This window comes from Lepidochelys kempii, chromosome 7, assembly GCF_965140265.1.
Source record: "Lepidochelys kempii isolate rLepKem1 chromosome 7, rLepKem1.hap2, whole genome shotgun sequence".
Classification (NCBI taxonomy): Eukaryota; Metazoa; Chordata; order Testudines; family Cheloniidae; genus Lepidochelys; species Lepidochelys kempii.
The window spans coordinates 46,297,349-46,317,846 of NC_133262.1; the positions used below are offsets into that span (position 1 = coordinate 46,297,349).

At 49.3% G+C, this 20,498-nt stretch overlaps 3 protein-coding genes across 3 annotated transcripts in view; 2 read left to right on the forward strand and 1 right to left on the reverse strand.

Annotated features, from left to right (window-relative positions):
- LOC140914519 (semaphorin-3D-like) overlaps nucleotides 1-8,427 on the reverse strand; it is a 53,018-nt gene extending 44,591 nt beyond the window's left edge. The window contains exon 1 of the mRNA XM_073352504.1: nucleotides 7,090-8,427. The gene's annotated coding sequence lies outside the window, so the exon portion shown is untranslated. The remainder of the gene's footprint in view (nucleotides 1-7,089) is intronic.
- Nucleotides 1-20,498, forward strand: part of ACY1 (aminoacylase 1) — a 455,667-nt gene that overhangs the window by 47,174 nt on the left and 387,995 nt on the right. The window lies entirely within an intron of this gene.
- The window catches only part of TEX264 (testis expressed 264, ER-phagy receptor), a 130,616-nt gene continuing 118,823 nt past the window's right edge, over nucleotides 8,706-20,498 (forward strand). The window contains exons 1-3 of the mRNA XM_073352548.1: nucleotides 8,706-8,852; nucleotides 12,418-12,490; nucleotides 14,265-14,552. Coding sequence (XP_073208649.1) covers nucleotides 14,295-14,552 — 258 coding nt within the window. The 5' untranslated portion in view covers nucleotides 8,706-8,852; nucleotides 12,418-12,490; nucleotides 14,265-14,294. The remainder of the gene's footprint in view (nucleotides 8,853-12,417; nucleotides 12,491-14,264; nucleotides 14,553-20,498) is intronic.

Genomic DNA, 20,498 nt, shown 5'->3' on the forward strand with positions numbered 1-20,498 from the left:
AGTTAGGTGTCTGCCTCACTCCATCCAAACCGGCGGTTGGTGGTGCTCAGTGGTTAGAGCACTCATCTGGGATGTGTGAGACCCAGCTTCAGTTCCCAGAGCGGGAGAGAAGGAGTGGGGTGTTCAAGAGTCACTGGATTGTCCTCTTGAAGGGAGACAAGTGAGCAGCTGTCCTGGTGGTGTGGGAATCTCTATGGAGAATGCAGTTGGAAAGGATGTGCTTCGGCTAGGTCTACTCACTGACGTGCAGCTTGTTTTTCATTGAACAAAGGTGGGAGACCTAATGAGCGTTTTGGGAAAATGAAAACATCAGACGGACTTCAGCTAAGAGGCCCCTCACTCTAACAAAGTCAGGAATACCTGGAGGGAGTTCATCTTCAGAATGCCCAGGAAATCAGCTGCTCTAAGGGCAAAATGCCTAATCCAGCTCCCTTTGACTTCAGTGGGAACTTTTATTGATTTCAGTAAGCATTAACTTAGACCCTGAATTCTTTCATTAGAGCCACACAGGTTATAGCTCAGATAAACAGCTGAAATCAGAAGGGATTTAGGTGACTTTGTATCATTTCTGAGCTTGGAACAAACTTCCCCAAAAGGGGGCACATTTTAGTGGTAAAGGGGTGGTGGATAAAGCATCTTACTTATACTGCAGCAAACTATTGTTCAATTTCTGTGAGTGTACGCACTCTTTATTAGAAATCCTTCCCACCTTTTATTCCCTTGGGTTTGATGAATGCATGTTCAGCAGAAAATTTTCTTTTTCATCCAAAAATTAGCAGCATTTAATACGGGTTAAACCTCTCTAGTCTGGCACCCTCAAGACCTGACCAGTGCTGAACCAGAGAATCTGCGAAACCATGGGAGGTCAATGCAGAGTGCCAGCGGGTCTCCACAGGCGCGGGAAGTAAGGGTGCGGGGGGTGCTGCAGCCCCCCCCAGGCTTTGCACCCAGCATGGCCCCCCCACCCAGGGGCCTGGTTGCCACCTGGGAGCTCTGATACTGGCCCAAGGTCCACCCCCTCCGGCCCAGAGCTTGAACGCCATGAATCAGCTGTTCGCGGCATTCCAGAAGGGCTGGGAGGGAGGAGGAGGAGTTGGTAAGTGCAGCGCCACGTGGGGGAGCTTGGAACCCACTAATTTTTCCCCATGGGTGCTCCAGCCCTGGGAGTGCCAGATTAGAGAGGTTCAACCTCTAATATTTAACCAGCTATTGGATCAAGGCATTTACAGTATTAAATTAAGTGATTTACAGTATTAAGTTAAATTATTAGAAAATGTTGCATGCATTTAGATCTTGCTATGAAGCAGGAAAGAGACTTATTCCCTTTTGTGGTGTAATTTGTTAGCTCTCCTAGACTAAGGAGGGTTAGGCATAGTTAGTATCTAAATGGGAGATCGTTCAAGTACATGTTACTTTAGGTAACAGCATTCCGCTTTCCAAAACTGCCCCTATAGTTTCAAATAACTAGATCATGCATCTTCATTTCCTATCCTAAATGTGTGTGTAGAATGAGTGTGTGCTATTAAACAGCTACCAACATTTGCTCCCGAGGTGGCTGCATGTTGCTGGTGGGTCAAGATGCTCCTGTATGTTTATAAAGCACTCTGGGATTCTTTGGGATGAAAGGAACTATTTATAGTTGTGATATTATCATGACTAGTTTGTAAATATTGCTGTGTAAAGTTTGTGCTCATATTTTTTTACTCTTTTGGTGACTCCCTTGGGCTAATGGAATTGAGCAGCTGTGGTCTAGTGCACTGAGCAGCTTACAGTGGAGTTAGGAGAGGTGGGATCTAGTCCTGGCTTTGACACTAACTTGGTGTGACCTTGGGCAAGTCATTTACCAGCTCACTGCCTCAGTTTTCCTTCCTGTACAATAGGAATAATAATGTTTAGCTGTTTTTGTAAAGCACTTTGATATCCATAAATAAATATGCATAAGAGAAAATTATTATTATATCTAGAACACCAGTCAATCACTGGGAAAAATCAGTTCCAAACCAAAAAAAATGGTGGTAACTGAGTATTCTAGTGAGTGAAGTTATAACAGATAAACCTATCTTCACTTTTCCTTATACTGTAATCCTCCTCTTCTCCATGGTTTCTGATGCAGATCCAGGTATTATCTATCTTTCGTACCTGTCCAGCCATACAACATCCATGCTTGACTTCAGTCCAGTCTTTGCTGTAGCTCAGTTTGTCAATACTGTTTCAGCCACAAGGGGTCAGAACTTCCTCAAGTACAAATGGCTCTCAAACCTTTTCCTTCTGTGGGCCATCTGCCCTCCTATCCATCCCTGTGCTAACAACAGCACTTGGTTACAGTAACTTGCCTGTGTAACAACTGCATAAAAGCTGAGGAAGGATTTCAGGATTTGCTCCCGGTACTGTAGTAGTGATGGAATATATGGAATTTCTCTCCAGCTATGAGTGAAGGAGGTCTTGTGGCACCTTAGAGACTAACAAATTTATTTGAGCATAAGCTTTCGTGAGCTACAGCTCACTTCATCGGATGCATTACTGTCTTCCTCTGCTAAATGGTATTTCCAACCTTGAGGTTTGTCAAGGCAGGATGTATTTTGCAATGTTCCAACTAAAATGTTCAAAATGTAGTGAATGTCCTCCCCACAGATACTTGCTTATGTTGGCCCTTTGAGTCTAAAGTGATTTTTTACAAAGCACATTGTCTACTCCCTCCCAGTTCAAATGCATACCGTGTAACTGAATTTGGGGAAAGGGAGATAGTGACAGGAGATGGCATGTGTGACATCTTGCTCAGGTCACTCACAACTATGAGCCCTCTCCGATACACCCACTCAACTGCTCTGCCAGCAAACTCTCTTGAGGACTCTGCCAGTCCAAACCTTGCCTTGCAGAGATACCCATCAGTGCACCCTAACTCCCAAGTTCCCCAGAGACGTCTCCCTGCCATGTCCCTCTCGCTGGACACTCATAAGTTTGTTGCATCTAGAGAGACAGAGCACACACCAGAGACCCACCCTGTAGTTTATTACACAACCCTGAGATTGTTTTGTAATGAAACAAGAATGTTTATTAATAGAGAATATTTGTTAAGTGCCTTCAAGTAAGAGTGAAAGAGCTAGGAAAGATCAGTGACTAAAACTTAATTTCAGCAAGTTACAATATCTTTGCCTGAGCAGGTTTCTCACCAATAGTCAGTTCCCAGGAACTTCAACACCCTTGGCTGAAGGATCCACCTTTCTTCAATTTCAAGAGCTCTGGCCCCTTTTGTCTTCCCAGTGAGAGATACCAAAATGGCTTTCTGTGTCTGCTTAAATCTCCCAAAGCTCATTGACCCTGTTATAAGAGGCAGGAATGCTTCTTGGGGTGGAGCTTCCATTCCCTGATATGATTGTTAAGTAGCCATCTCCCCCACTTGCTCGCCTGATGGCCCTTATTTACCTTCCATGTAAATGTGCTTTCATTGTCTTTGATGTCACTTTGCTTAATCTACATTTGGAAACACAGTCAAGCAGGCAAAACAACATTCCTTTGTCTAAGGCATAGTCATTGCCTGCCAAAGACATTTTAGGAACATATTTCCAGCACACATCTATAATATTTTGTACATCACCTGTAAATGCATTGCTCAATAATATTAATGACTAGTGTGTTACCAGTTTGCATATGGTACCTTACATGACACCTTTTAAATACAGATTCTGACAACAGCGAGTTGGGGCAATGAGTGTGTCAGGCCTGAAGTGAGTTATGGTAGGGCATGCCCTCTGCCAGTTGGCATTGGGGTCTCCCTGGGTCACAGCATGTCCAGCAGATGGGGATAGGGTGAAGAGCCAGGGTGCTGTGCTGGGGAGGGGGACTGGAGTCTGATGCTGAGTTGAGGGCTATTAGGGGCATGGAGCTCACCGATGCCTGTGTGATGATTGCATAACTGTGAGGCTGACTAACCGGTCCAACTAGCAGCACACAGGCACCTGCACTGGACCTCGTACCACTGTCCAGATAAAGCTGGAGTCTATAGACATAGATGGATGAAGCAGACACACAAATATTGCAGAGAACAGGCCAGGAGCCAGTGTGACAGATGAATCAATACTTTTCCAACAATCAACATCCACTGTTTGCCTCCTAATGTGAAAGAATTTAAATAACAATGGGCTGAAAGGCCAGGTGAGTCATAATCGTAAACCTCTCCAAGATGATCAATATACCAGTTGAGAGAGACACAGCACTCCTCTGAGAGCCTCTCCTAGGGCTGAGCGTGCCGCAAAAAGTCCAAGGCCAAATATATTCAAAACCTCAGTTGCTGCTTCTCAATCCTACCAGCCAACAACCCAGGCTTGGGGATAGCTGCCCCTACTGGGGGCACTGACCTGTTCTGAAAACAATTCTTTGTATTTTTGTAGCAAATGCAACCATCAGCTCTGCTTGGCACGCCCCTAATGAAGGGAGTCAAAACTAACCAAACCCCTCAGGATTTTCTAGATTAGTTAGATAAATTGTGTGTGTGTTCTGGTTTTTAGGCTAAAGCATATCCAGGGCTAAATAAACTTCAGGGCTGGAGGGCAGGGGTGCTCTCACTCACTGGGTATGTTCAGGCAAAGCACTTAATTTCCCTGTAACGTTCCCCTCCGCCCCAGTAAAGAAGGTATGATACCTAATTCCAAGAGGGCCTTTGAGATGTAATTCAAGTTTGTAAAATGGAGCTCCTTGGAAGAAAGGGGCTAAACCACGGTAAAGTATTATTCTAAGTTATACTGAAATAGGCTTTCCTGCCTCTTGCCCTCCTCACACTCTCCCATCCATGCTCCTAGGACCAACACCTTGAACTGCCCCTGGAAGCAGATGCAATGCTAACACAAGTGCACTGCTAAAGCTCCTGAATGATCTTTGAGCATAGTAAAGTTGTAGTCCAGCCTTTGGGAATAAGGGCCATGCTGGCTGGGTGAAGTCTGTGGCAGCAAGGAACACTGCAGCCTCTTAGTAATCTTCAGCAAAATGAGAGATCAGTGCTACCTGGCAATTCAAGGCCACTTGGAAGCTCAAAATTACCCACAAAGCATGAACCGGGACACAGTCCTGCAGCAGAAAGAGCAGACCCAATCCTGCAGCAGATAGAGCATGCCAGTCACTGTGCATGTTACTTCCCCTTGCCAACAAGCATAAGGTCTGTCTTTTCCACCCTAATTAGCCATTTTCACTTTTAGCCAGGCAGTGGCAAAGCACTGCCCAGATCTGGTGAAAAGGAGGCACTGAACTGAGTATTACTGGGATGTGATTGCAGCCCAAAACTGGTCTCATATGCCTCTCACATACTCATTGGAATAGAGGTGGGATGGAGTGCAGCTCTGTGGCATGGCATATAAACAGGCACCACCCTCCGAAAACTCTCAGACAGAAGGAGTGTAGCCATTAAAGAACAACCCTGTCCACCGTGCCAGACCCCATGAGTCAACTATATCTTGTGTTCCACCATATCAAAGGCCAACAAGCCTTGATAGGGCTAACAACACCAGCATGACTGCTGACATTTGTCCAATGATTGGAGGAGGAAGAACATCAGCTAAGGATACCTCCCTACCCTAGCCAGGTCCGAAACCATAGTGGTAGGGATCTGGCTGAGCCAAGGAACAGAGGAATCCAGATGAACCCTGAGCTGCCATAGAATCATAGAAACGTAGGGCTGGAAGGAACCCCAACAGGTCATCGCTCATCTTCCCTTGCTAACGCAGGACTAGACCATCGCTGACAGGAGTTTGTCCAACTTGTTCTTAAAAACCTCCAAGGATGGAGATTCCACAAGCTCCCTTGGAAGAAGCCTATTCATACATATCCTTTAATTTAGCAAGTTTTTCCTAATATCTAATCGAAATCCCCCTTGCTGCAGATTAAGCGGATTACTTCTTGTCCTACCTTTGGTAGACACGGAGAACAATTGATCACCATCCTCTTTATGACTGCCCGTTATATATTTGAAGATGATAGAATCATAGACTATTAGGGTTGGAAGAGACCTCACGAGGTCATCTAGTCCAATCCCCTGCTCAAAGCAGGACCAACACCAACTAAATCATCCCAGCCAAGGCTTTGTCAAGCTGGGCCTTAAAAACCTCTAAGGATGGAGATTCCACCACCTCCCTAGGTAACCCATTCCAGTGCTTCATCACCCTCCTGGTGAAATAGTGTTTCCTAATATCCGACCTAAACTTCCCCCACTGCAACTTGAGACCATTACTCCTTGTTCTGTCATTTGCCACCACTGAGAACAGACGAGCTCCATCCCCTTTGGAACCCCCCTTCAGGTAACTGAAGGCTGCTATCAAATCCCCCCTTACTCTTTTCTTCTGTAGACTAAATAACTCCAGTTCCTTTAGCCTCTCCTTGTAAGTCGTGTGCTCCAGCCCCCTGATCATTTTCACTGCCCTCCGCTGGACTCTCTCCAATTTGTCCACAACCCTTCTATAGTGGGGGGACCAAAACTGGATGCAATACTCCAGGTGTGGTCTCAGCAGTGACAAATAGAGGGGAATAATCACTTCCGTCGATCTGCTGGCAATGCTCCTACTAATACAGCCCAGTATGCCATTGGCCTTCTTGGCAACAAGGGCACACTGCTGACTCACATCCAGCTTCTTGTCCACTGTAATCCCCAGGTCCTTTTCTGCAGAACTGCTGCTTAGCCAATCGATCCCCAGCCTGTAGCGGTGCATGGGATTCTTCCTTCCTAAGTGCAGGACTCTACACTTGTCCTTGTTGAACCTCATCAGATTTATTCTGGCCCAATCCTCCAATTTGTCTAGGTCACTCTGGACCCTATACCTACCCTCCAGCATATCTACCTTGACTGTCATCAAGCCATTCTTTGACCTGTCCAATCAAGGGAGAGTTTGGGGCAGAGGTAATGGCTGAGGTAATTACAAATAAATGTCTTGAGCAAAGTCCTGATCATCCCTTCAGGGTATTTAGCATCTTGCTCTCCAGAAGGGAGACATTAACATTCCCCATCAATAATGCACCCACAAACCTCCTTTCTGGGTTTCACCAGCCATGCACACATTTCACAGGACATAGTCTACAGCCCTCCTAGCACTTTCTGGATCTCTGTACCTGAATTCTGGTGAGACTCCGTTGGTCCAGGCCCATGGTGTCCTCAAGAGGGTAGCCAAACCAGTCTCAATACAACACCTGTGAAGTGGGTGAAAAACATCTCCTGACAGGAAATGACCAAATCTATTATTGGGTGGAGTCCATTTGGATTCACCAGACTGATCACCACATAGCTCAGTCTTGCTGGTCTGGACATCATGAAACAGGGCATGAGAAGAATTTAACAGCCCCTACCATAGTCGTGGCACAGAAACATAACATTTCCTTACACTGAAGTCCTCAGGTGGGGGGCAACTAGATCACATGTGAGCCTTTATATTCTGATATTATTTTGTTAGGTCCCCTGCTGTTTCAGTGATGAACACTGTCTGGTAGACAATCAGTTGGTTTTGGATTACATTTTCAGAATATTTATTTATAGGCATTTCTATGATGCTTATCGCTGACTGACATCCACGCGTGAGTTAGTCCTGCTGCCACTTCCTGTTTTATTGTGATGGAGCTATAGGGACTTTCACATCCCAGTGGTTACAGGACGAGACTCGGGAGTCAATGCTCCACCAGCCTTCCTGCGTGCAAGTCACAGATCCTCTCTGCACCTCAGTGCCCTCCTCCCAGTAGGGTGGGGAGGGTAAATACGATCCAGGTTGGGGGATAACAGTGGGGTGCCTTCTTCTGATGTCACCTTGCCAGAGGGACACTTCTCCCATTCTTCTGTGTTAGTTTGGGGTTACTCTTCTGAGAACACCACCCTCGCCTGGTGGGGGAGGGGGGACTCCACAGATGCTTCTGCACCCATTTCTTGATAGGACCAGGCCCAGCTGGAGCCCTCTTCTGGCAACACTGTACACACTGAGCACTCAGCCAATACTACAGGACTAGGGTACTCTCCTCGGATGCCAACGTGTCAGCCTGGCGTGCATCTGTGACAGCCCAACACAAGGCTGGAGATCTCCTCCCACAGCACGACAGTAAAAGGCCGCTCGGTAAATTGCAAGGCCCCAGCCTTGGATGCTCCTCCAACAGCACCGTTTTGCCCGGTGGCCCTGCTCCGGGCTGCCAGCGTGTGGGGTGTCACTCCTGTCCCAGCATTTCCTTCTGCCCCCCAGCATCGGGCTCTCATTTGGGCTGGCTGGGGAGCAGAGCTGGGAGGTAGCCCAGGGGCCGAAGAGCCCCCTAAGATTGGCACGTTGCCTTGAGAAGAGACTGGCGGTGCCACCTCAGGCTCACCCACGGACGGGCCTGGTTCCAAGGAGGGGCCAGCCCAGACCAAGGCAGTGGCACCTCAGAGACCCCCTCCCCTGCTGGTTAGGGTAGGGCCAACCCGGATATGCCCTCCCCCCCAGCGGCTGAGATGACACCACTCCAGAGACCCCCCTGTGGCTGGGATGGTACAACCCCAGAGACCTCCGCCCCCTGCTGGCTGGGGTGGGACCACCTCAGAGACGCTTCCCCCCCCCCGAGACGCTTCCCCCCCCCCCCCGGGGCTGTGGCGGGGCCATCGAGGAGCCCCTCTACGCCGCCCTACCCAGGCCCCCCCTGGGGACAGGCAGCGCCACGCCCAGCGCGGCGCCCGCCCGCAGCCAGGCCGTGCCCGCGCACGCTCCGTCCCGCCGGGGCCCGCGCGCCTGTGTGGGGGTGGTGGTGAAGCGGGGGAGCGTCTCGCCGCCTGCCCGCCCGGGCGCGCCCCCGAGCGCCGCCTCAGCAGCGCCCGAGACTGAGCCAGGAGCGCACGGCCCCCGCCCTGCTGCCACCGCCGCGGGGTGAGTTGGGCGCGGGACTGACCCCAAGGGGAGACGGGCCTGGCAAATCCCGGGGGGAGAAACGGGCACTCAGGGGATCCCCGAGCGGGGGTGCAGGGGGAGACTGGCCCTCGGGAGGAGACTGATACATTTGTTCGTCTCTAAGGTGGCCCAAGTCCTCCTTTTCTTTTTACTCAGAGCTTGTAAACCCTTGTAGACCAGCCTGCCGTGGATCCCCGTGTGGGGTGGAAAAAGAAAAGGAGGACTTGGGGCACCTTAGAGACGAACACATTTATTTGAGCATGAGCTTTCGTGAGGCTGACATGCGCTGGGCAATCCCGGAGTTTCAGCAGTGTTTCCCAAGGAGGAGGGTTCGAGTCCATGGGTCAGCAGGGTCTCTGGCGGAGTGGCATGCGGTGTGCCAGGAAGGGGACTCGCTGTGGGGCAAGTCTTGCTGGGCCAGGTGTTTGACTAGCCTCAAAGATTTCTGCATCTCTTTTGTTTGAGGAGGAGAAAATCTTTGAGGAACAGCCAAACACTTAGTATGCCAAAGTTCTTCTGAGGGTGACCAGTGTCCCCTCCCGCATTGATCATCCCCCCCAAATCTCCCCCTCCCCATGCCCTGGGCTCTCCTCTATGTTTTTTCTCTAACACCCATCACCATGGTATCTGGGTGTGGGAGATTCCTTACAGTGCAACTTTCAGGAGAACCCAAACAGTATTTAAAATTAAAAAAACCCACATTTTCTCTAGCTGTGAACACAGGTGTTTCTTTATCAATCTTTGAATGGAAGCAAAAATTGACAATAACCAACATTTACCAATTTAAGCAAAGGCCCAAGAGTCTGTAATGAGCTTGGACCTCATTTGAATTAAAAATTCCAGTCCACGCTAGTCAGGAAAAGCAGGCTGGCAACAAACGTGATTTGCCCTGATTTGAAATCAGTATTGGATCCCAGTGGCATCAGGGCCCAAGGGCTCATTCCACTCCAGTTGCTTAGTCCTTACCTGAAGCCATAATCCTCTGTTTGTGTCATTACAATTAGCTGAACAGTTGTCACAGGAGATTACTACTCAGGTACGGAATAAGAATCTGGAGTGGGCAAACTCTGAAAGGAGCAGAGAAGCTGTATGATCCCTGGAATCCTAGAAACAGTCCCCAACTGCCTTCCCCTTTCCTGCTGGATAAAACATTGACACCCAGGCAGAATTGCTGCCAAAGTGTATGTGTTCCAAAGTTTTCCATAGAGCATCAGTGGCTCTTTAAGGAATGGAAGGAAAAATGCTTGTTGGCTTCCCAGACTGTGCACGAGCACTGTGACCTCATCAGGCTGGTACACGTGAACCAGGAAGCAGAACACAACTGAAGTAAACAAGACAGGTTGGGAACTTGGGAGAAACTGAACAGCTGTATGAGTAGAGAAGGGGGTGAATGGGATTTGATAACAGATTCCAGTTTCTGGGCTCGTCAGTAACCTCTGTGCAGTGGATGAGCTGGTTAACTGCCTGGGGGCTTGGTTCACTTTCCTCTTCCTAATTTTTGACACGCACAGATTGTAGCCCTGTCTCAATTGTTCTGTGTGGCAAGCTTCCTTTCTTCTTTTTCTTTTGTGTGAGGCTTATGTGTGTGGGTGTGGTATAATCGGTGTGATTTGATTACTAACATTTGTATTGAGTAAGCTTTAGAAACAAACAAAAACATAGGACCAAATTCTGCATCCTGTTACCTGAGGGTAAATCCAGAGTAACGCCTGAACATAGCCATTATATGAACAACATACCCTCATATCTCAATGTCTGTACTTTGACCCGTTAACCTTCTACCCTCAATTGGGGATATTGCAGATTATGTATTCTTTATGCCATCAGATCCTAAACCGAACTTTGCATCCCTTGATAATCTGTACATTATTCCCTGATAACCAGAAACTTCTATGGTTGAAGTGAGCTGTAGCTCACGAAGGCTTATGCTCAAATAAATTTGTTAGTCTCTAAGGTGCCACAAGTACTCCTTTTCTTTTTGCTTAAACTCTGTATGGTTTTCTTTTTATTTTAACATCATCTTAATAAAATATTGATTTCAATGGAGTTCCTGCAGATTTGCCCCAGATTTAATTGATAGCAGAATTTGGCTGAAGTTTTGCCCCTTTGCTCGCTGCCCAAGTATGTACCCAGGAGGTCTGAGCAGGCTTGTTGTCAGGTGGCTAGCTTGAGCCGCTGCCTATGCTACCTAGCCATGTTGCTATTTTTATCTGGAGCAGAGTTAGCATGAATCTGTCCCCTGCACTGGGAGGCACGCTCCCAGCTGCAGAGTGGACATATCTTGAGATGCATTGGTGGAGCTGGGAAGGTTTGCAGAGCACCCCTTGTCATGGACTCACAGGTCGTGCTCACTCTTAGCCCCATGCAGTCCCTGGGGGGAACCCCTTTCAGTGAGACAGCCGTTCTCGGGGGTTAAGCCCCTCCACCTCCTGGAACTGCACATGACTGTTTCTCGCTGTGGGCCCCCTCAGGGAGTCCACTCGCTCTGGACCCCCATGGCCTCCACTACCAGAGGGAATAATACAACCCTGTTCTCTAGACTGGAGTGACTCTCAGCCAGCATAAAACAGGAGGGTTTATTGAGTGTCTGAACACAGCATACGAAACTCTCAGGGCCCTCAGGCCTGGCCTCCCTCAGCACAGTACATCTGAGTCTCCCCTGCATCCAGGTGGGCTCTGCCTGCTCTGTCTCTCCAGCCCAGAGCCCCCCTGCTTCCCAGCTGGGCATCTGATATCACAGGGCCCCTGCCTGTGTCCATTGTCTTCTATCCAGGTAAACAGGGCCTCCTCTTCTCTCTTCTGTCCTCTGGCCCCCTCTGGCTGGAACCGCCTGGTCAGGTCACCGGGGTCCTCTCTTTACAGCCCATTGTTCTCCCACTGTCCGGAACTGGCTGTGGATCCTGAACTAGGCCTTCAGGTCACCAGTTGCTGGGGTATCCATTCTCCAGGACATTGGCTGGGGTCCCAATTTCCATCGCTGGTCCTCTGTAACAACAAACTCCCTCTCCCATCACCTCTTTAAACCAGTAACAACCAGGTAAACTGAGTCCCATCCCCTCTGCATGCAAACCATTGGAAAAAACAAGCAAAAAACAAGAAAATCCCCCCCTTCATCACACCCCTCTGTGCTATTGCTAGCTCAAGCCATGCCATCTGGCCTTTCTTGTCATGAAATGTTTGATCTTAGATTTTGGAAAGAAATCTCTGAATCTTTCTTTTTAAATTCCTCTCCAATCCTGAAGGGAGATGTGCAGCTTTCCAAGGTGATCTTATTCTGAATGGAGTTCCTCAGACAGCTCTGATGTGGCTAAACAATCCCAAACTAAGGGGACATGGCATTCATCTCAAGCGGGCGGGGGGGTTGGGAGTCATTGTTTGGAATCAGCGATCCTGATTCCTCTCCAAAAGGGAGCACAACAACCCACGTGTAAAGTGGTTGGGGTGGCTGTTTATTTCTAAAGTGTGTATGTGTGTGTGGGGGGGTGGTTTTCATGCTGCAGTTATTAATAAAGGAAATAACGATACTATCTCCCTCCTGTTTTAGGAACGTGGATCCTTGATCAGGACTCTAGCAGAGACCATGAGCTGTTGCTAGGCTCTAGCCTTCTGACTTTCAGGTGAGTAGGAACATAAGACACAGTGCGTCAAATTCACCCCAGTCTAATCCCCCTGCAGTGAGTGGAGTTAGACCAGGGATGGATCTGGCTGACTTTGAAGTGTTTGGTCTTGGCTGTGCTTGCATTGATGAGGATAGCAGCAGGATTTGTGGTCAATGTGAGGCTGAATAAAGAAATGGCCAAGATGGAATTGTTTTTTCAGAGAAAGTAAATTTGTCCAATGTAGTTAAAGGGGTGCTGCTGAATTTTAACTTGGGTCCCAAATTTAGTTTCTGTTCAAAACCCCATGAGCATAGATATGGGGTTTTGGGGAAAATAAAATCAAACTTTTCTTTAGTGTATTTGATTGAAACTTTCCCCCTAGATTATTGGAAAGCTAAACATAACAGTAGCCTGCTTGTGTATGAAAACCAGCCAGCAAAATTCACCACACTAGTTTCATTGCTCTGAAGTGAAGAGAAGGCAGAAAGCGAACAGCACAAATGGTGGAAAGTCCGTCACCATTTTAAAAGCTCTTTCAGATTTAAAAATCAGGTGAAGAAATAAAGCAGTTCTACCTTGACAGTGCCTCTTTAACATATGAGGATGTTTACATTGTGCCTTTCACTTCTGGCTGTGGTATGGTTAGAGTGATCTGGTTTTGGGAGGGGTGTGAAGCACAGTTTAAAGTCACGTTGATCATACTCCAGCCCTCTTTAAGAAGTGGGCCTCTGCTGGCAGAGACAAGAACTGGAACCCCAGAATTCTACCTGAGTTATTTGGATTGGGTCACCTCCACCTCCATCTGAGTAGCTTAAGATGTATCATGATTACTCAGAATTCCCTCTTATCCCTCCTGCACATAAAGGCTATTCCCTTCCAGATGCTAGTATAGATACCTGTCATCAACACATACCAATCTCAGACTGGTTGGGTCTTCACATTTATGGCATCAAGGAAGATGGTGTGAATTGAGAATCAAGCCTAGGTCAGAAACAGGGTAGCATTGTCCATTGTGTGTAGTTCACAATAGCCATCATCAGGATGGAGTTAAACATTAAAGATAACTGATTATTTGTGAAAAGAAAAGGAGTACTTGTAGCACCTTAGAGACTAACCAATTTATTTGAGCATAAGCTTTTGTGAGCTACAGCTCACTTCATCGGATGCATACACGAAAGCTTATGCTCAAATAAATTGGTAAGTCTCTAAGGTGCCACAAGTACTCCTTTTCTTTTTGCGAATACAGACTAACATGGATGTAACTCTGAAACCTGTGATTATTTGTGGGTTACAAAGAAAAAAAAGTGGGCCTCTTCCCACAAAGCTCTTCGCCAATAGGCGAGATGAGAAACAAATGATCTCTTACATTTTAGTCCTTAACCTTCTGCCTTGTCCATTGTACCATAAATAAATCCTCCAGTGTCCTGGATTCCCAGCCTTGTTAGATGTTGATCTCGCCTGGTTACATCTCAGGAAAGGGGGTGGAGCACCAGTGCTCTTCTGGTAACTGGGTGATAACAAACAATGTCTTCCAATGCCCTGGCCGTTTAACCTCTTAATTCCCAAGAGGCATTCAGGTGGCACAGTTTGCATGTGGTTACAAAAACTGAATGGTCAGCAGGGTGTGGGGTTAATTTTTTGAGTGCTTCTGAGCTGGCCTTAGTTGCATTCATCAGCTGTGTGGAAAGCAGAGGAATTGGAAGAGGAGGGTGGCTGATGTTGCTGGAAAGTAGCTTTGAAGCAGACCGCTGTCTCCTAAGGTTGGCTTAACTCTCCACTTTCTCCTCTTTAGTTTGTGAGGGGAGTTTGAGGCACCGGGGCCATGGCGGACTGGGTGCTCCTTGGACTGATTGGGGCATTGCTTGTACTCCTGCTGCTGACTCTCTTTGGCTTTGCCATCTATTCGGGGCTCTTCTCGGAGGTGGTCGTGAGTACTGGCTCGCCCCCCATCTGCAACATCACCCTGGCATACAAGTCCAAAGTGGGGCCCTACAGCGAGTGTGGCAAGCTCTTCATGGAGAGCTGCAGCATCTCTCCAAAGCTCTGCTGCATCGGCGTCTACTACGACAACCCTCACACGGTAAGAACCAGATGGGAGCTCTCTGGAGCTGGCCAGGCCTGGAAGCCATGCTGCTAATACTCCTCCAGGATGGGCATACAGCTGTGGGAACTGGGCGGAGTTCTGAAATATGGGCCTCAAGTCTGTATATGGCAGAGAGACCCCAAGCTGCTGGAGATCTCAGGCTAGTTTTAGGCATCCCAATAGATGAGTTCTATAATCCTCTGGGCTAGGTCTCATGGAGTTTCAAAGGAAGGCACTGTAGGGACAGGAGTCTGAGGAGGACCAATTGCAAGTGTTGAGGAGTTCGGTTTCAGTGGGGGAGCAGAAATTAGATCTCCATATGACCCCTGCTGGGTAGAACACCCCTATAATTCTCTATGGAGTGGAGCTGGTGTACTAAACCATGGGAGTAAAGCATTGGATGCCAGGTCTCCCTGTAGATGGAAGCGCAGCCTTCTCTTCTGGGCCGCTGTTTGATATTCTCTGTGGTTAAAAGCAAATTGTCTCTTCCTCCCACTACATGCTTGCCTATGCGTGGTTTCTGAGCCTTCGCTTACCTACCCCACCTCTGGCTTGCAAGGTGAGGTTTGAAGAGATTTATATCCCCAGAAGTGCTTGAGACTTTCAGTCTGCACTTTTCTGCTGGTGCTTGCTAATTGCAAGATCAGATGGTGAGTCCTGATGAGATCCTAAGCCTAATACGGGCTTCCCTGTAGAATAAAATGGTTCCCTCTGGCTCAAACTCTTCAGGTGGTGGGGAGAAGATCACTGTCTAATGGATGCTAGGCAGCAGGTTAGTACCTTAGATTCTGAGATCGACCTAGTCCAGATGGCCAGTAAACCAACCTGAGTCTTAATTCCCAGGGGGATAAGTAGGATGAGTGACTGACTTGTTAAATGGCATCTGCCCATGATAGACACGCAGTCTCACAAGTGATTCAGCAACACCCAATGTGACCTGTCAAGAATCCTGGGCGAGACCTGCCAGCAGCTCTGTGTGTGTGTGCTGGGGAGTTTGGGCTGTTGGACTTAGAGCTTAGACTGATAGCTCCTGCTTGGCTTTTCTGGTCCCTGCTGAGCTTGGGCGACTGGTCTTGTGGTGCAGGAAGCTGCCTTGAATGTACGAGGCCTACCCCTGTTTTATTGTTGGCTGGTGGTGCCTTTAGACAAGCGTAATGTGTTGCTCAGCCTGACTGTCAACATTCCTCTCCTGTTAAGGGGACGTCATCCACTTACACCTCACACTTCTGTTTGCAAACATTCTACCATCCAGCATTACCAGGGTCCCCTGCAGCCACTGCTGCTGGAGGAAATGGGAGGAAAAGAGCCTCTGGGTGCACCCGTTTGTTCAGTTTGTGCGTTTAACAGCACTTGTCGTGGAGTCAACTTGGTGGCCCTAAGCCGCTCTAGCAGTCCCCATATCTGCCCCTTGCCTGGCCCCTTTACTCTCATTGTCCTGTAGCTCCATGCAGGCTGTGGGAAGCAGAGAATAGCCACAATGCAGTAGACTCCTGCCCCAAACTTGCCACTTCCCTCTCCATGCCTCCAGGATGGGAGCAGAAATGGGTGCTGATGAAGACCCCGTATGCCAGCTTTATGCCAACATGGCAGGGGGTGTGCATTGGTGGTTGTTTCTGCCACCTGTAAAGTGTGGCACAGTTGGGCTGAGAGAGAGAGGGACTCCAAGTGGGTACAAGATTGGGCTGGGATAGAGTGGTGGCACATTTGGTGCTGGCAGAGGATCTGAGTGGCTGACTGCCCTGCGCTGTGACAGAAGGACTCTTCCCAGATTGTAAATGCTGCTGGAAAGCTTTGTCGTCGTTTTGGCCCATCACTGACTACTGGACATTAATCGGCTGTTTGTGGATAATCTCCCCTCCCTGAGTTCCGAGGTGCCGAGCGTCTGCTCTTGAGTCAGGCCCACATTCACAAGTTGCACCTCTTGAGTTATGGGGAATGAATATTCCACAAGTGGTAGCAGGAAAATCAGGACTTTCAGTACAGGGCCACTCTTCCCAGTTGATCAGCCTTCAGGTTTGCAGCCCTTCCTCTCCCCCTTCTCGCTGCAGCTGTCAGCCCTGTGCTTCCCCGACTTAACTCTGCAGTTGGGGATTGTTGACGTTGTCCTTGTTCCCATGTCAACGCCCCATGACATCAGGAACTAGAGGGTTGTAATATCACAGCAGGAGCTGTTGGGAGGATGAACCCCTTATTCCAACATGAATCTCTTTAGTAACAGCCATGGGAGCAGGCACAAGTACTAGCCACGGAGCTTGCTCTTGGGAGAAATTTCCTATGGAAGGCGCCTCCAGCATGGCCGTTCCTCTTTAAACAGCGAAGTGTATATCTGGCAGCTTTCAGTCTGGGCAGGGAAGGGAAACAGACTCTGGATCAGTCTCTGGGGTCAGCAGCATGGATGTGCTAGGAGCTGTTGAGAAACCCCTGCTCTCTTGGCATACTGGGGGTCCTCTTGTTTCCCCCCATTATCTGCCTGCTGGCTCCCTGGCTGCCTCCTGGGGAGACATCTTTGGAATCAGTTTAATTTCTTTTAGTGGGGTTATTTAATGTCTCGGATCCTGCTTCAGCCACCTCTGTGGTGGAACGTGGCAGCTTTTTAACAGTGCCCAGCAACGCTACACAGCAGTTTAGTACAGGAGACGAAGAAGGACACTGTATGGAATTGGGCCAGGACTTGGGGCAAACAAGCCCTCCTTTTTCAAACAGTGCCACAAGGGCCTTAGTGACTATAAATGGTCAGGACCTAAGGGAAATATATGGCTCCCCCCCAGCCTCATGCTGGGCCAGGGGGCCAGCGTTAACACCAGGGGCAGAGAGCTCCACCTACTAAACAGCCAAAAGAATGAGGAGTACTTGTAGCACCTTAGAGACTAATAAATTTGTTAGTCTCTAAGGTGCCACAAGTCCTCCTCATTCTTTTTGCTGATACAGACTAACACGGCTGCTACTCTGCAGCCTGTCACCATGAATAGCCAAAGCAGACTTTACAGGCAGTCTGGGCAGCATAGTGGTAACCCTGAATCTCTCCTGCCGACGTTGTTGGTTACACTGGGGCAGGTGATAATACCACATTGGTAAGAGATGTTCTGAGCCATGGTACCTGCACCACTGCTGGGACAATTCCATCCGCCATGCCACAGATACCCAGGGAGAGCAGCGCCGGGAAAGGTGCTTAGCTCAGACTGCTCCTCTTTTACTGCAATCACATGGAATCTCAATGTGTATTAAGGATAAGAAGCAGCAAAATGTCGTTGGACTTTACATTGAGCCATTGTTTAGCTGGAGTTTGCCAGGAAAGAGCTTCTGAGCATCTGTGAAACATTCATTCAACAGGGCTGCTCTGGTCATGTCTGCACAAGTCTCACCTCCCCAGCCCTCCATGGTCTGCACACATCCTTCCTCCTCCTCCCCCCTTGTGGTCTGCACGTAGCACTCAACATGTCTTGTTAGGAAAGTTTTGTAAAGGTGCCTTTGAAAGCTGCTTTCTGCAAACACAGTTCCACTGGCTAGTCCCTCGTTCACCCAGTTCTGCCCCATCCCTGCCAGCTGGCATCATCACATTTGCAGACCTCTGTTTTACACCCCAGGTTCAAACAGGATTTATTGCCCTTGGGTAAGCTGACATTCTGCCTCCATAAATTCCCCCTCCAGCTTCGATGAGTTGCAGTATCATCTTGGTTGGTGCCCTGTTCCATCCCAGAGGTGGCTGCATTGCAGGGTCCCTAGGTCCAGTCTCCGTTACTGCTTTGGAATCTGTTTGGCTCTGGCCATGTCAGATCATTCTCCACTTGTCCAGCAGTGCCCTAGCTGGGGAAAAGGGAAGGCACCCCTCATGCTTCACAAAGGTGAGCTGGCTCTCCAGGGGGAAGAGGAATGCAGGGGCTCTGGGGTGCACTCACAGCAGAGCTCTTGGATAACTAATCCCAGCGAGGAGCGATTCTCCAGTCTCCTTGTTGATCTGGAAGGACTGAGCTCAGCCACCCACTGAGCCCAGAGCTCCACCCAACACGTTGGCTTCTTAGTGCTGCTTCTGCTGGGGGGATGTGGGGCATGTACATTGGGTGGCCTTTAGGAGGATCTTCCCCCATTTCTGTGAGCTGGTTGAGCTCCCACCTCTCCACATCAGTTTTCCTTCTTGGTCTGAGGTGTCCCCATGGGGCATCGCCAGCAGCAATGCCAAGTGCTTTGGGTGCTGAGTAATAACAGGGAGACCTTGGTCTCCAGCGCTGTCCATCTGGCACCATTCATTGACGCTCAGGACGTGATTCTGGGCAGGGCTGAGCACCACAACCCCCCTTTGATTTCAGTGCTGCTTGTTGTGCTTGTGGGAATTATGATTTATATTGGTGTAGTGCCCAGAGGCCCCAGGCAGAATCAGGGCCCTGTTGTGCCTGGTGTTGTATGATATGATCATTAATAATACTTTGCACTTCTACAGCATCGTCCATCCAAACACCTTCAAACACTCAAGTTGTACACAAACAGTGCATCAAAGCACCCATGTGAAACGGCGGGGTGGGATCCTTGTTTTACTGAAGGGGAAACTGAGACAGAGAGGGGCAACGTGATTTGTCCAAAATCACACAGTGAGTCAATGGCAGAGCTAGGAATAGAACCGGGCACTCCCGACTCGCAGTCCTCTGTTCCAGCTACTGGATAACAGCCTGCTGGGGAGACCTGGTCCATTGCCAGGTACAGTGCAGTGCTTGATGGGAGCACAGCACCCGAGATGCCTGCCAGCAGACTTTCAAAGACAAGTCAGGCCAAGCTATTGCAGCATGATCAAAAAACTCCCCATGGCATCAGCCTGCATGAACGAACTCCTTCACCAGTGCCCGGGCTGTAGATGAAAGGCAGCTGCTTGCCCTCTCCCACGGGATAAGGAAACTGGTTTTGAACAGGGTGTTGCAGTTGGGACGTGAAGCTGCCCCAGTAGAAAGAGGGGGATCTAGGTGGAAAATAGACTGATTTGCGGTATGATTGTCCTGAAAATAACGGTGCTTGAGTGAGATGAGGAATGGCTCAGGGAGACAGAAATGGTCTCCACTGTCTGTGTGTGTGCCCATGGTTGCTAGGAAGAGGTGACAGGGTGTGTGTGTGGTTGCTAGGAAAGGTGATGGGGTGCATGTGTGTGGTTGCTAGGAAGAGGTGTGGGTGGCATGGGGACGCTTGGCATGGAGGGGTGTGGGTGGCACGGGGCACTTGGAATGGAGGGATGCAGGTGGTACAGGTATGCTTGGAATGGAGGGGCACGGGGCGCTCGGAATGGAGGGGTGCGGGTGGCTGGCAGGGGGTGCTTGCAATGGAGGGGCATGGGAGCGCGCGGAATGGAGGGGTGTGGGCGGCACGGGGGGGCGCACGGAATGGAGGGGTGTGGGCGGCATGGGGGGGCACACGGAATGGAGGGGGGTGGGCGGCATGGGGGGGCGCATGGAATGGAGGGATGCGGGTGGCTGGCAGGGGGCGCTCAGAATGGAGGGGTGTGGGTGGCTGGCAGGGGGCAGTACAGACGAATAGTGAGGAAATCCATCACTCTGTGGATCTGCAGTGCTAAACCCTCGCTGAGGGCACAAAGAGCGCCCAGGTACTGGCAAAGCACATGGCTGTAGCTGTGGCAGTGGAATGGCTACAGTCTAGACTGTCACTCGGTCAAACAGCTGGCATTGGCTGGGGAAAGACTGTTTTCCTCACAGCCACCCTTCAATCCTATCTGTAAAATTACCTGGATTTTGTGCAGGTACTTCAATATCTGATCCTTCCGCTGGCGTGAGCTGCCCCCATCCATCTGAGGGGGAGTTGACTCTGAAGTCTATTGATGGCAAGTGAAAGGGACCTATTCCATTGCTAATTATTTTAGCAGAAACACCAACCTAGTCTGCGGCTGTGGGTGAAGATCGAGTAGAATACTGCCATTTACTACCCTTCTCCACCCCACTCTAACACCTG